Source organism: Electrophorus electricus, chromosome 17, assembly GCF_041902795.1.
Source record: "Electrophorus electricus isolate QZ-2024a chromosome 17, ASM4190279v1, whole genome shotgun sequence".
Classification (NCBI taxonomy): Eukaryota; Metazoa; Chordata; class Actinopteri; order Gymnotiformes; family Gymnotidae; genus Electrophorus; species Electrophorus electricus.
The window spans coordinates 18052705-18068945 of record NC_137513.1 but is presented as its reverse complement, the minus strand read 5'-3'; the positions used below and the strand labels follow the sequence as shown (position 1 = coordinate 18068945).

General features: G+C 43.4%; 1 protein-coding gene across 6 annotated transcripts in view; it reads left to right on the top strand.

Annotated features, from left to right (window-relative positions):
- gdpd5b (glycerophosphodiester phosphodiesterase domain containing 5b) overlaps window positions 1-16241 on the top strand; it is a 32838-nt gene that overhangs the window by 11166 nt on the left and 5431 nt on the right. For 5 of the 6 annotated variants that reach the window (XM_081699769.1, XM_035533991.2, XM_081699770.1 and 2 more), the window contains exons 3-12: window positions 8971-9074; window positions 10442-10535; window positions 10805-10864; window positions 11025-11123; window positions 11432-11525; window positions 12123-12268; window positions 13799-13881; window positions 14658-14808; window positions 15116-15337; window positions 16071-16228. In XM_081699769.1, the coding sequence (XP_081555895.1) occupies window positions 8971-9074; window positions 10442-10535; window positions 10805-10864; window positions 11025-11123; window positions 11432-11525; window positions 12123-12268; window positions 13799-13881; window positions 14658-14808; window positions 15116-15337; window positions 16071-16228 (1211 nt within the window). The remainder of the gene's footprint in view (window positions 1-8970; window positions 9075-10441; window positions 10536-10804; window positions 10865-11024; window positions 11124-11431; window positions 11526-12122; window positions 12269-13798; window positions 13882-14657; window positions 14809-15115; window positions 15338-16070; window positions 16229-16241) is intronic. The other variant, XM_081699771.1, reaches the window with a different exon arrangement.

Here is a 16241-nt window from a genome sequence, read left to right as displayed (position 1 = left end):
TCGCCTTGCGCCAAGCAGAGAGTTGTAGCAGAGAGTTTACAGAACGTCGTAGTTATTATTCAGTGCCTTTACACAAGAGTACAGTTGAGAATGCAGTATATATCAGTAGCTGTGTGGATTTCAGGCAGGTTACACAGCCTAGCAGAGGACTGCACATGCTCGTTAGTGCATGTTTTCTTCATTGTGAAGGCAGTTTGACCTCTGCTAGTCTGTACCTGTTATAAGGTAATTATATTTCTGAGTTAGATTAGCAAGTTGAAATTTTTCACTTGGGTATACTAAGTATTGGGTATTATGAATGTTGAGAGTTGCGGTATGTGTATTATGTCTCTCCTTTTTTTTTTTTTTTTTTTAACATCACTTCTTGCTCATCTTTTTATGACCTATTTGTAAAGCACTGAGCTACCCCTTCTATGAATGATGCTTTTTAAATCTAGTTTCTTATTCTTATTCTAATTCTTCTTATTCTTATTGAACTGATAACAGCAGATTGTCTTCTGAATAACTACTCCAGCTGGCCACAGTAAACAGATAATGGGACAAACCAAAAACAAGGTACCTCTTAAAAGAGAAATTGTATCCCTCCTCTTTTTTTGGGGGGGGGGGAGGATTATCTGACATGGCAGATTAACTAAAGCAAGTGACTGTATTTTGCAGCTGTGGTCCAGTGCTGTGCCGATGTGCTCGGTTCCCTACTTAAAGAAGCCAATGAGTCATCTTCATCTCTGTTTGACTTTTAATGCACTTAACATTTCCTGCATCTTCAGCTGTGAAGTTTCTTCTTTCAATTAATTGTCTGTGGTGGCAGTTGTGTTTTTTGTGCCCACAGAAGAGCTTTCATGCAGTTCATTTAATGTGCGTACAGTTCCGGTGACATGGGTGTATGTATTATTTAGGTGCACTGAAAGAGATTTACGGCTGTGCTAGTAGACTGCTAACAAAATAGTATTACCCTAATTACCTAATGTAGTAGGAGAAGCCAAGAGTGCAGTGTGGGATATCCTGCTTTGAATAGAAAGGCTTGGTATTGAAACAGGATGATGTGGGCTTTTAACCCAGTGAATGATGTTTCATTGTTGTTGTGCTGTCTGCTGCTCACCTGCATTTTGAAGTGGTGTGTCCTCCGTGTAAAAAAAACCCATGAGCCATTATTTATTTATTTATTGATCCTACACTGCCAGTTCTGTAGGTATCTTGTGTGAGACACACTGAGCTAAGTGAGGAGCTCTTATTTATTGCACCCATTCAGACAGAGCTGCAGTTTGATCCAGCTTGACTGCATGAGAAATCTTCACTGGACACCTCTGTGTTCTCTTTGATGTTATGAGAAGGGTGTGATTCACTCTGCCTAGGGCCTTTAGGTAGCGCCCTGTCAGACAAGCACACATCATCACCAGGCATGTTTTCTCATAGGCTCTTGCTCAGCTGCGCTCGGGTCTCTGTGTTTTATCTCTTGCCAGTTATGATGGTGCAGTTTTGCTCACTTAACCTGCACTGTTAGAGGTGATTCGAAACTCCCCAGCATTGTTTAAGAACGCACTTGCATTTCAGAATGTTCAGTGCCACCCAAGAGTTGCTTAGACCAAATAATTAGGGTTTCTTGTTTCAGTAGCTTTCTGCGTGGAGTAGCATTATTGTGCAAATATAAAAGGGGAGTGGTTATAATGATGCCCCTGGGTGAGATTGGTTCAGAATTATCTGTGAGAGAACCAGCCAGGGAGATGAACCAGTCACCATATCTGTGACCCAGAATATCAGTAGTGGTGAGAATGTAGGAGAGAAAGCAGCACTTTCAGAACTGGCACTGGAGACGTATGTAGGAGGAATATGTATGCAGGATTAGCTAACATTGAGGGCAGGTACTGGGGTATCAGAATCTTTTTATCTGCAGTTCCTTTTGTGCATGCTCATGTTTTCATTGTTTATGCTTTTTTTTTTTTTTGCTCATTTTCACTACATTCAGAATTCAGTGGCATGAGCAGTTGGGCTCTCCAGGACTGATCTCAAAACAAGTCCAAGGGAGAAAATGATGCCACCAACTTTCCATTCCAGTTGCACAGTGGGAGGTTGAACCGGTGGCCAGGTTTCCTGTTGTGCTGTGGATCTCAGCTGTCAGCGATTTTGGCAACCGAGCCGAGGGGCCTGCGTCTGCCCGCGGGCCTTCAGAAACAGCCAGCTCAGCGGTCTGCTTTATGTTCTGATCGCACCATCCAGCAAGGCCTTATGCAAGGCAGCGATGTAGAGTGAATCCCATTAACTACCTCTGGAATTCAATTCCGCTGAAAGCTGAGTTAAGGCATGGAAATGTGTCTCAGCTGCTGGCCAGCCAGTCCTTACTACTGCAAGGACAGAATTAAACTATTAAACAGCATAGCCTGTCAGACTGCATCACTTTAACATACCATACTCACATTTATTATTCACATCCATTTAGAAAACTCAGAATTGCTCGAAATGGGCCAAGTCATGTTGAGGGCCATAATATAATAATAACAAATGATAATAATAAAGATGACAACCTCAAATAATCTGCTCTTCAGTCAGTACGGTTCATCTGTTGGTAGCTTCAATTTAAGCAAATTCATAATCTCAGGTTTTTTTTAAATGTCTGATTTTTATAGACATTTTCTGATGACTGTCAATTGGTAGGTGACCGTTCATTCAGGCAGTTAATTAAGAAGAACAAGAACACCAAGGTGGCACTTCTTAAAAAAAAGAAAAAAAAAGAAAAGAAAAAAGCATATCACCTGTGTGAAAAGCACACACATGCTGATCCGCATGCAAAATAATGCACACGCACGCACACATTCACACGATTAACCTCTTGGTCTCTTTTAGAAACACCTTTTAGGTAACAGATAATCTGCTGCCATGTACAAATTGTGTTAGTTATCCTCTAGCCCTTCATCAGTAGTCAGGTTCTGACCACAGGACAGGTGCATGCTGGGTATTTTGGGTGGTGGACCACTCTCAGTCCTCTAGTGACACTGACACCTGTAGAAAACCCCAGCAACATTTCTGACAAATGCCCACAGTCGGAAGAGCATCTCCATCCACAAATGGAGTAGACAGTGGCTCGTGGAGCATCATGAGCCTGTCTGAACTCTGGCTTTGTATGGTCATGTCCCAGGGACCACGGATGATTCAATGGGAACCTGTTTGGGCACAAACTTTGGCAACTGTCAAAGACATGAAGGGTGGCATTCTTATCTGATCTATCATCTTCGCAACAGAATGGCAGATAGAGTCTACAGAAAAAGTCTGCTTTTTACTCTTGAGCTTACTTGTATGCGGAGTGATGGCTCTCTCTCTTGCTCTGTGTGTGTGTGTGTGTGTGTGTGTGTGTGTCTGTGTCTGCATGCACAGTTGTCCTGTGTTAATGCACCCTGCTCTACAGAAAACCGATCCCTTGTCAGTAATAATTGAGAGATTTTCCATTTACACAGCTTGTTTTTCCTGAGGCCATTGTATTGTAAACAACAGAATACCAAAACAGCAATTGCATATGCGTGTGGTGGGCTTTCTGTTGCTGTTCACAACATTAGTTCCATAACCTTTCAGTAAATCCAGTCAGTGTAAAGGTTAGTTCCTCTGTCATGCTCTGCAATGCAGATGTAAATAAGGCCATTAGATAATTAGAATTGTGAGCTCTATTCTGTAAATTTTAAGGACATGTTTCTCCTTAGATTTGATGTAACGGAATGGTTGATAATTGTGCCCTCTGGCCTAGCAGGCAGAGAGAGTTCTTTCTCTGTGAGCCAAAGGCCACGGATCTGTTCAGGCAGTCAACATGCAGAGCTGCCAGACTCCTTGCACACATTCTGTGACCTATCAAAGAATGCAAATAGCACTGTGAAACACATCATTACATGATTTGACCATAATCATTGTTGAAATAAGTCAGTCGTTACTGGTGTCATATATCCCTCAGGAATCCAAGGTCAATGAAACTCTGTTTTGTTATCCACTGTCTATTTTTGGGTAGTTCCTAACCCAAAAATATCCCAAACATTCCCAGCCATATGAAGATACTACTGACTCATGTGCAATAATATTCAGGAAGTTCTGGTGAACATGCTGTGTTTAAGGACTGACTTCCAGAATTGGCATCCTTCTTCCTGCAAGGTGAGCTAAATCTGCTCGCCCTGTCAGATTTAATCCACTTCCTTCTGCCACTACAGTAATTATACAGCATGCATGCAGGTGCACGCACACACGCGCACACACACTTATTTTGCAGGGACACTTTACACACTGTGACAGCATTCTGCAGAATCTGACTTTACTGCACTACTGTGTAAAATTAGCACGACCACTTCGAGCTCTAGCCTTTTATGACGAGAAGAAGCCTTGTTGCTGGGACTGGATGTAACACTTTCTATTTAAGTGCATGCAAGAGAATGCAGTCGAAAAAGAGACACATATCCAGTGGTAACGGTGTGGTAGAGATTTATATTTGTGCTAAATTTAGCATCAGTAGGTGGATGAAAATGGATAGCGTGGGTTTATTTATTTATTATTTTCTGTTGTTGTTGGCAGAGCAGGAGTGTAGAAGTGCTCTGTTATATTTAGTTCAGATTGTTCACATGAATGCATGTTTTTGAAAAAAAAATTTCTTGCTCAGGGGTTGTCTTCCCCAGCAGCAGCGTATGCAGTGAACAGAGGGGTCAAGGGAGAGCATTTGTGCTACACCTCACATCCGCGTCACGCTGCACTGTATTGCAGATTTTTCTACACACCTTCCTGCCAAGAAATCTGAAAGCGAGAGAGAGAGGAGTTGTGTGAGAGACAATGTCATTGTCAAGCTTCGTATGACCTGCGTTATATAGATATCATTACTATCCTCCCCCCCGATGTCAACAGCTATGTCCAGATATTCCATCACAAGAGAACCGTCATGCCGACACTTGTATTAATGCTTTTACCACACTGTAGGCAGGTGTTGGCAAAGGCAGGTTGAGAGTTGAGGCAAGGTTGATTAAACCCCCACAGCCTTGGGGGCGAATGAGGCAGCTGACCGCGTCCTGCTCTTCAGTTGACCTTTTCACCCTTGATCCAGGCGGCTGGGGAATTGTGGCGGAAACATTGACCTACGCCTCCACTCCCATTTCTCCATCCCTCAAAGAAGTAGTATATGTGTGTATGCTCGTTTCCATAGTAAAATGGAATACTGGGAATAAATGCTTTACACTCCTACCTCCCAGAGGAATATGAAGCCATCCATAGGTCCTCGATTTTTGTTTTTCTTAAAGGCTATTCTTGTCCGTAAGGAAATTCTCTTAAGGTTCATGTCCGTGTCTTTGTACACATGTCAGTGTTGTCATGTGTCCTGAAGGAAGGAACTCTCAGAGAACCTGCCCTGCACACGGATTGCTGATGTTTTCCTTTATATCTCTCTCTCCTCTCCTCTCCTCTTCTTTACTCTGCTTTATCAACAATCTTATTCTGTTGAGTGCCCAGGAATAGCAGTGTGGGTGTATTTGTGTGTGTATCGTTTATTTTATTATATATATATATATATATATATATATATATATATATATATATATATATATATATATATATATATATATATATATATATATATATATAAAATGAAATTTTTTATTTTTTTTTTTTGTCCTTGTGCTTGGTGGCTGTAGTTGGGAAAGGGATGAGTCGGGATGCTCCGGCTCCCACTGTAATTCAGTGTTAATGACTGTTTAGTGTCGGAAATACCGGCCGAAAGCTCATCACTGCTGCACCAGTACATTCTCAGCTTCTCTGATGGTAGACTTAGAAGCTGAGGACATGTTAACGAAACTGCTACTTGACTCTGGTAATTGCAGAGGAGAAGCAGCAGCTCAAAGTTGGCATCATGTTCCTATTTTAGCATCAGAGGAAAACAAAAACCCTTAGTGTGACCGTTGAAGTGGTACGTTACTGTCATGCAGTTCATTAAACTTCACTACTTGTGTTTTAATTATAGCTTGGAAATGGCTGTAGTGTACATAATTTTTTTTAGTTCATAATTTTGTGTTCAAGAATATAAAAACTACCACAGTCAACAAAACTATCAGTGAGATGTCACAGCCTCTATGGTTGCTGAGATATAAGATTTAAAATCAGTCATTTAAAATCAGGATGCCAGAGGCTCTTTGAGAATGCAGTGGAATATATTCTGATGCCTGTGGGAATCAAAGTTCAAGTTCAAAGAGGTTTTATTGTCATTTGAGCTGTGTACAAGTACACAACAAAAACGAGACAATGTTCCTCCAGGACCATGGTGCAACATAAAAACAACAGTGCAACAGACAACATGCTACACAAGTGCAAACAGTCCAATATAGTGCAAAATGTCATTAAATAAACAATAATAAATACAGGACAGGACAAATACAAAATGAGTAGACAGTGCAATTATTTCGTACAGAACACAGTACTGGGCATATGTAAAGCGAGTTGTGCATAGCAATCTTCAGTTGATCATCATTGATCTAGTATGAGGATGTTAAAATCTTGGTTTAAATGACGTTTTAAGTAGCCACCTGTGTATTATGTGTTAAAACCAGTGTGCAGTTTGCTAGCGCAATTATGAGAGTGGTCACCGAACCGGCTTATGTTTTGTGGGTCAAGTTTCCCAAAAGGATAGTAACTCAAAGATGATCACTGAATGGTAAAGCAAGAGCAAGTTTCACACTGAACACGCGTTCATTTAATATGGCACTACTATGCTTTTGGGAAATGGAGCCCAGATTAAGACGTTTAATAAGCCAAAATATATTAAAACAATATTTCATAAACAGCACTTAATCACATCTTGTATATTAAACTCTTAATGGTAAAAGTTTGACTGTCATAACACATTGTGTTTTCTTGTTTTTGTTTTTGTTTTTTTTAAATACATGTACCTGAAATACATATAGGGTTAGGGTTAGCGTTAGGGTGTGGGTTGGAGTTAGCGTTAGGGTGTGGGTTGGAGTTAGCGTTAGGGTGTGGGTTAGGGTTAGCGTTAGGGTGTGGGTTGGGGTTAGCGGTAGGGTGTGGGTTGGGGTTAGCGGTAGGGTGTGGGTTGGGGTTAGCGGTAGGGTGTGGGTTGGGGTTAGCGGTAGGGTGTGGGTTGGGGTTAGTCCAGTGACGGTCATGCTTTGCACCCATCATACTGCTACTGTTTGGACAATTATCCAGCTTTTTAATTATGGTTTAACGGAACTGAAGAAGTAAGTACTCATCTCTCTTGAGTGAAGATTGTTTTTCCACATTAAAAACTCATTAATGAAACTGATTAAGGCAGTTCATTTAAATTAGCATTAAGGCTGCAGATAGAGGGTAACACTGTGCTGCACACGAACTGTCCCATTCACAGGACACTAACAGACTCCTCCTAATGTGCAGCTCCCCCTAATTAACTGTTGGGCTGCACTTTAGCACTGTGAACACACTCTGCTGCTAATGTCATTAACTTTAATATGATTAGGCAAAATACAAACGTATGCCTATTCGGATTGGGTTAGTTTATCACTGGGAGGGCTGTGATGCTTTTTTAAAAACTCCTGCATCATGAGTAATATTACCACAGGAGCGAATTTCTAGTGTGTTGTATTTCCTACGAACCCAGATGCTTGTGTGATATGAAAAAGGTTAAATGCTGATAACTAAATTACTATAAATGATGCAGTTTGAATATAAACAAGTAATTTACAGTTTGATTTTCTCAGCATTTAGCATTAGATATTTAAGGAATGTAAAAGCGGATGATATTGTGCATGTGTACCTGGATGGAAATAAAATTCTGAGATTCTTCTGAGTGCTAAAGAGTAGGCAATTCGGCCTGTAATTTTCTCAGAGGAGGAAGGAGAAATATACAAACTCTTCCGATTTGGAGAAGGATAAAATCACAGAGTAGCACTTGTAAAATAGGAAAGTACAATGAGACCCCTTGTAAATTAAATCACATCTAAATAGGCTTCAGAGGCAGAGCTATGAGGAAATTAAGAGAGACGTGGAACAGGTGAGCAGATCCATGAGGAATCGATCCAGTCCATGGTTTAGTTTTGTCCCAGCAGGCACGCCTGAGCCAGGTGATTGAGGGCTGTAGAAAGCTGAATGTTTATTAGCAGCTGGAACAGAAGAGAAATCCAGAGGTCCCTAAAAACTGGATTGTGAACTTTGGGAAGTAGTCAGGTGCTTTTTTGTTAATTTGTTTCCCTGTCAAATCAAGGTTTTCATACAGCACTGAGCTTAACAAAAATGCCAAAACAATGGCGTGCAGCTTGGATCACCTGAATAAAATGTAGTCTGTTAGCATTTTTGTGATTTCAGATAAGTCTAAATAAGAGGTAATCAAGTGGCATCTATACTGTCTTAAACAGAGCTCTCTGTGTGTGTGTGTGTGTGTGTGTGTGTGTGTGTGTGTGTGTGTGTGTGTGTGTGTGTGTGTGTGTGTGTGTGTGTGTGTGTGTGTGTGTGTGTGTGTGTGTGTGTGTGCGCGCGCGCGTGCGTGCTTTGGGCCTTGTTCTGAGCTCTCTTTTTGTGGCTGATGAATGAGTATGAAATGATATGAAATAGCTAACCCGATCAGTCCCAATGGAGCCTCACTCTTCCATGTCCGACAGAATGGATGATATGAACCTAATCTTCATAATGGGAACGCGATGACATAGAAATCTTGCATTTGGCAGAGCCTGATTAAATCTAACATGTATTCCACAATTTATACATGCTGGAGCTTTGCTAGAGATGAATTCCACTCTGTTTGGTTTTACAATATTGGCAACCTTGACCTAACATTCAGAAATGCATAAACCATGGTTTGTCGTCATCATCAGGTTTTTCATTTGGTAATGATACAGGGCAAGATGACCAAATGATATTAAGGCAAAGAAAATCTGTGTGTGATATACAAAGGTATGTTGGTATGCAGCTCATTGGTGACATTTGTCGTGCCTGTAGATTGACAGAAGTCTGCGTGTGTGTTATTGCTTGTTGTAGTGGGAGCGCTTATGGTCGATGATCCTCTTTGGAACTTTCTCCCTGCTACTGGTATGGTTTTACTTCTGGTTGGAAGCACACAATGACTACAATGAGTTTAACTGGTGAGTATCATTCTGCTTTAATAGTTTAGGTACTGAAACGATTACTTTGGTTATTTTTGTGATATGAACCCACAGGTTGAATCTTGTGTGTGTACTATTATATTGCTAACAACACGGTATTCTTTTTGGAAAATATTTGTTTTTAAATTCCATCCTTCATACTGGTTTTGTTTGTCATACTGTACAGGGTTCCACAAACAAAAAAAAGAATCATCCTGTTGCCTTAATGTAGAAATGGATGGTCGCAGAAGCAAATCCGTGTATATATATCCGTATAACTATATTACTCCAAGACGTGCTACATTTTTCTTTTTGTCTCCCCACGTGTGTGCATGTGGTCTGACTGTGTGTGTTGCTTCTGGCTCCACATCTACCTGCTCCCTTAATGAGATACAGATAAACTGTGAATCATTTCATGTCACGTTCATACACTTAAAGGAACAAGCCCTAGCAGGAAATCATTTGGTTTTCTGCTCCGTCTTTCCGTGCGATTCCTTCCTGCTTTTTTTCTTTCTTCATCCTTCTCTCGGCCACGTGTTTGGTTTTGCGCACCCACCCCAATTGCCGGCTCTCCCTCATCAGCGAGCGTGTTCGTATGCACATGTCTCAGAGGCAGCCATGATTACAGGTGACCTCCAGTTAGCGCCTGGAAGGACGTTGGTGTGGCCAAACTGATTAGATGAGAGGGTGCAGTCGGCAGACGAGGTCTCGGTACAGGCATCTTACGCCTGCCGTCATCCACGATTCAGCTGTAGTATAACTGTGGGAGATCAGCCTGCCTGACAGCCCCCCTCCTCCCTGGTCTCTTGGCTTTTGTCAACCATAAACAGAGGATCCTCTTTACCACATTATTGTTGCATAATTACCAGTATTCACTGCTATTGTTTTGGCTTATATAGTATTGGAATTCTTTAGAAGATCGCTATTTTACTTCTTGTATTATATTTCTTGTATTGTATATTATTGACTTAATTTATTCTGTAACCGGAGAGCCCACCTGAAACTGAGGTGCCAACCTGAAGCACATACACTTATGAAAGCTGATGAGCTAATAATAAAATAAAATCATATAATAAAATGATATGATATTCATGAATAATTCAGAATTTTCCTTCAGTATTTAGCACTGAGTAGCACAGTATATGTTTGTGGGGCTGTAACAGGGCAACCTCTGCATTCACTTTTTGTAGTTCTCATTATGTCCTGATGGCCTTTTGGTTTCCAGCATACTGTGTAACAATGAAACAAATGCTGTTTACATCTGCTGTGCTGTTTATATTACCTTGTGGTGTTTCAAGTTTGGTTTGTCACATTTATTTTGGTTTATTTGTGTTGTTTACCTCACTCTGCTGTGCTGTTTACATTAGGTTACTGTATAACCGGTCAGGGGAGTGGAGTGACGGCACAGTTCCGATACTTGCCACGACAGCTGCAGGCTTCACGTATCTCGCATTATTAATGGTGAGTTGACATGACATGGACAGTTCCCATAAGGCTGTGGAGGCAGCTCTTCTCAGACACACATCCACTCCACGTGTTACTGAGTTCCACAACACAGACAAGCACGTGGCCCTTCAGCTTCATGCTGTCAAAATGCACTCGTCTAAAAATGCACTGACACTTGCAATTTTTGTGTTCAGCTGTTTGCTGATAGCAGTAGTTGATGGCTCACGTGTGTGTGTGTGTGTGTGTGTGTGTGTGTGTGTGTGTGTGTGTGTGTGTGTGTGCAGATTTTAGCTTTATGCCATATAGCAGTCGGACAGCAGCTGAACTTGCACTGGCTCCATAAGGTATCTGTCAACCTTATCACTGTGGTCGTGCAGAGATAGCACAGTCACGGCACAGGAGCGAACGAGCCACCCTTCACGTTGCTTTTAAGCAGGTATATTGATTCATTTGGTAATCAATTCATAATCTGAAAAAAAAAACCCCTGTGCTTTACCCTCTTAGATTGGGGTGACTATAGCTTTGCTGACTACCATCACTGGAGTGATATATGTAAGTCAGATATGGTGTGAAGAATGGGACATCATCTCAGTCTCTCTCCAGGTAAGTACCCCATGTAACTGCTGATCTGAATGTGGCATTTTGGATCTGTTTTCTGGACACATTATTTCTGGTTTTGAACAATTTGAATTCTCTCTTAGTCTAAACTTGATCTATCTGCAATACTACCTGCTAGTGTTGATTTTGACCCAAAGCTGGCCCTCTGGGGTTTTCTACCAATTTATAACACTGTAAAGCTGATTCAGGTAACTTGACATTCCTGACAATTGCCTGGACTCATGTCACTCTCTGTCTTGATTTTGCGTGCGTGTGTGCGTGTGTGTGTGTGTGTGCACGCATGTGTGATTCAGGCCACTGGACCATTTCTGCACATAGGTGCACTGGCTGCAATCACGGCTCTGGCCTGGCTGGTGGCAGGACAGTTGGCTCGGTCTGAGAGGCCCAGTAAGTTTGCTTCCCTTCCACATCTCCACCATCAAACACTGACCTCACTCATCACCCCTTTCACAAAGTGTTAATAATTAATGAAGAGAATCCAGAAGAATGGTGCCTTTCTCTTTTGGTACCCTCCTAGGTCCTGGGATACAGCGTCAGCCTCACCTGCTCAATGAGTGTGCTGGTTAATGTAAACTGATGTGTTTGGGGATGTTTTCTGTACGCCTTTGTTTCCCAGTGAATTACCTGCTGTGTTTATCCAAGCACTTCCATGTCAGCTGTAGTATGGAGGGTGTAGTGGCCCCTCGGTTCCTGGCTGAAGCACAGCTACAGAAAGGCTTGTTGCCCTCAACTAAATGTTAATACGTTTCATAAGACACTTAAAGACATTAAGACCCTCTTTCAAGCTTTCAAAATAAATAAATAGATAAAATTTGTACAGGTAGGCCATGTATCGTACAGGAAATGCGCTTGAACGGTTTAAGATGTATATGAGTTGTGTGTAGATCATTGTTCAGGGTATTCAGTCTGAGAGAGTGGCAAGCATGAAGGTGTGCGTGTGCGCGTGTGTGTGTGTGTGTGTGTGTGTGTGTGTGTGCACTGCAGGGTTTCAGGTAGTGGTGGCGCTTCTCTACCTGGCTGTGCTCCTGGGCCTCTACATGGCCCCTCTGTCCATCTCCTCGCCTTGCATCATGCAGCGAGACGGGCTCAAAGCACGGCCCGCCGTCATTGGCCAGCGGGGCGCGCCCATGGTAAGATCCAGTGATGCCGTACCCCGCGCTCTGCACGTTTTCCTTTTCTCTGGATTTGCATGCTTTATAGAGCACACGAAGGACTTGGTTTGATGAGGGTGTGCGTGGGCACGAGAGGACTGCTCTAGCACACGCGCACACACACACACACACACGCACGCACACACACACACACACGCACGCACGCGCGCACACACACACACACAGCCATCTGTTGTCTTATCACTCTCCCCTATGCTTCACTCACTCCACCCACACACCATAATATTACTCCCACAGGTATGAATAACATAGTGATGCATACAATGCAGGCAACTAAACTGCTTGCATCTAAAAGCAGGAGTCAAGGAGATGAACTGTAATCACTGCCATGCAACTTGCAGGTCATTAATTCCAGTAAGTGTTGGAAAAGGAGCTTGGATAGATACCCTTAGGTAGAAAACACCGGCTATGTTTACGCAGTTGTATTTGAAGTGGAGACAACGTTCCTGCATGTGCATTTCACCCTATCTGGTTTGCTTTGCTCATATGAGGAAAAGGCCATATGGGGAATGATTTGGGGGGGGGGGGGGGGACATACAGGGCTGCCTGTGTGTACTCCACACAATACACCTCTTTTCCAGCATCGGCATGCACCATGCTTGAGTCCTTGTGTTGCTTGATGCGAAACTGCAGGCTGGACGTTTACCACTCAGTCAACAGTTTCCTTCGGCTGCACTTATCTCGAAACACTTATCTGTTATTCTTGTTGTTGCCTGCGCAGCGTTGTGGAAGTTTGAACCGATTTACACAAACGGTGTAATAAAAGTGTAGCTGCTGCCTTGCAGCAAAAAAAAACAAAAAACAAAAACTTCCTCTTTTATGAGTTATTGATTTACAGCAGAATAATTGAAAGAGGTTTAGGCAGTGATGATCTCCCGTGGGAGGAAAAGGTCTCGCAGGCAGGTTTGAACTCTAATCCTACCCATCAATATACGCCTGCTCATCTTTTTCCTCCCCTGCTCGCTCTCTCTCTCTCTCTCTCTCTCTCTCTCTCTCTCTCTCTCTCTCTCACTCTCACTCTCACTCTCACTCTCTCTCTCTCTCTCTCTCTCTCTCTCTCTCTCTCTCCCTCTCGCGCTCTCTCACTCTCACTCTCTCTCTCTCTCCCTCTCGCGCTCTCTCACTCTCACTCTCTCTCTCTCTCCCTCTCCCTCTCGCGCTCTCTCTCTCTCTCTCTCTCTCTCTCTCTCTCTCTCTCTCTCCTCTCCCTCTCTCTCCCTCTCCCTCTCCCTCTCCCTCTCTCTCTCTCTCTCTCACTCTCACTCTCACTCTCTCACTCTCTCTCTCTCTCTCTCTCTCTCTCTCTCTCTCCTGTAGCTCTCTGCGGTGTGTGATCAGTCTCTCTCTCTCTCTCTCTCTCTCTCTCTTTGTTTTCCTGTGTAGCGTTATGTACCTTTTCTCCTTGTCCCTTGGTGTGCAAGCTCCCCCGCTGATTGAACGGTTGAAGGTTAAATCTCCCTGTGTGTGTTCTCCTCTGCTTCCTGTCAGCTGGCTCCTGAGAACACGCTACTCTCCTTCCAAAAGGCTCTGCACATGAACATCGTCGGTCTGCAGGCAGACGTGGCCATCAGGTATTCGTACAATTCATATATTCTTTATCCCCTCTCACTTTGAGCCCCTGAGTACAGCATACGTCAATATAACACTCAGGATCACAGGGTGTGTGTGTGTGTGTGTTTACTCATTACCCATCACTGGGAGGTGGGGTTAAGTCATGCTGAGATGATGGATCACAGGATGGGAGGAAGGAGCCTCCAGCAGCTCTGGCTGTACTGGGGGTTGTATTGAGCGTGCCCAGGGGAGTAAAGGTTCTTGTTTTATGCCTGTGTGTGCTTTGTCTGCATATCCTGCAAGTGTGTATTGGGGAGATGAGACTGCCGCTGACAGGCAAGTCTGTCTGCTCTGTGCCTGTTTTAGGACTAAATAATTAAGTGGGATAACGGAGAACCATATTTATGGTCCAAGTCTCTTGGCTTCAGTGTCAACAGTGCCAGACTACACCCTGTGGGTCTCTGTATACAACAGCAAACAAATTAAGGAAAACATATACTATGTTTTCCGCAAGGTTTGATGCTTGTGAACATATTTGAAGGCACTGATTTATTTCTGTGTCGCTTAATGAAAATAATAATATACTAGTGTCAGACCAATACAATATAAAACTACATTGTTCTATCATGCTAATATCAACATTATTGCAACAGAACTATACAAATGACAATATTTATACGTTGAACAACAAAAAGACATGCACATTATCTCTATTGTTCTTGGCAGTGTGTTGTCCTAGTAACAGGTTGAGCAGTAGAATCCTGTGAAGGTGAGTGTCTACGCGCTGTGTCTCTAGCCTAGATGGAGTGCCATTCCTGATGAGGGACCGAACACTGCGGCGAACCACGGATGTGCGGAGACTCTTCCCAGAGAGGCAGCATGACGATGCGTCCTCCTTCAACTGGACCGACCTGCGTACTCTCAACGCGGGCCGCTGGTTCCTGCAGGTACTCGGCCACTGCCTTTCCAGAGACGCAGCGCCGTCTACGAAGGCTCCTGTCAGTTAAATGACGCTGTAGTCAACTAATGACTTGAGCAGTTTGAACAGCCTGTTCTTGAAATTACTGGAAAGTGCACACTCAGCATATTTCTAAAGCAACCGTCTGCTGAAATATCGGTTCCAGAACAGAAAAGCCCGCTTTTTGCTTTGTTCGGTGGGCCCTCAAAACCCGTTTGACTAACTCGTTTTTTTTTTTTTGTTTTTTTGTTTTTTTTTTTGTTTTTTTTTAACCCTTCGGTTTGTGCCGAGGGCAGGACGACCCCTACTGGACAGTACGGCGCATGTCGGAGCAGCAGCGCCGCCTGGTGGGCAACCAGACGGTGTGCAGCCTGGAGCAATTGCTGCAGCTGGTCTTGCGCGCCAACCGCTCCATCCTGTTGACGCTGCACCGCCCCCCCCAGGGTCACCCACACCATCTGAGCTGGGTCAACCTCACCCTGGCCACCGTGCTGCAGTCGGGCATTGCCCAGCACCAGGTGGGTAACAGGACAGCAAGGCACACTACAAATGCTACGAGTTATATACATTACTATACCATACATATGCATCGGTGCCGAGTTATATACGTTACTATGCCATACATATGCATCGGTACCGAGTTATATACGTTACTATGCCATACATATGCATCGGTACCGAGTTATATACGTTACTATGCCATACATATGCATCGGTACCGAGTTATATACGTTACTATGCCATACATATGCATCGGTACCGAGTTATATACGTTACTATGCCATACATATGCATCGGTACCGAGTTATATACGTTACTATGCCATACATATGCATCGGTACCGAGTTATATACGTTACTATGCCATACATATGCATCGGTACCGAGTTATATACGTTACTATGCCATACATATGCATCGGTACCGAGTTATATACGTTACTATGCCATACATATGCATCGGTACCGAGTTATATACGTTACTACGGTTGCAAGGATCAAAGAAAGATTAGCTGCCTCTCATTAGTATTTTTAATATAAACAAATCTGACTGTGAGGCCACTGACCTGTGCTTGTTACATGAGCCCTGGGCTCTTCTTGGGCTGGGCTTGGCCTGGCTATGGGTAGTTGGCATGGTACTTGGACAGCTTTCTGAATAGGTTTTTCTTTGCTTTGCTATACAAACAGAGCAAATCTCTGTGTGTGTGTGTGTGTGTGTGTGTGTGTGTGTGTGTGTGTGTGTGTGTGTCCAGGTGGTATGGGCCGTGGACTGGGACAGGGAGCTGGTGAAACAGGAGGTGCCAGCCTTCCAGCAGACATCCATGAGGAAGCAGCCGGTAGAAGCGCTCCAACAGGACGGCGTGAGCCGTCTCCTTCTGCGCTACAACCAGGCCACAGCACAGGACGTGCGGTGAGTCGCTGAG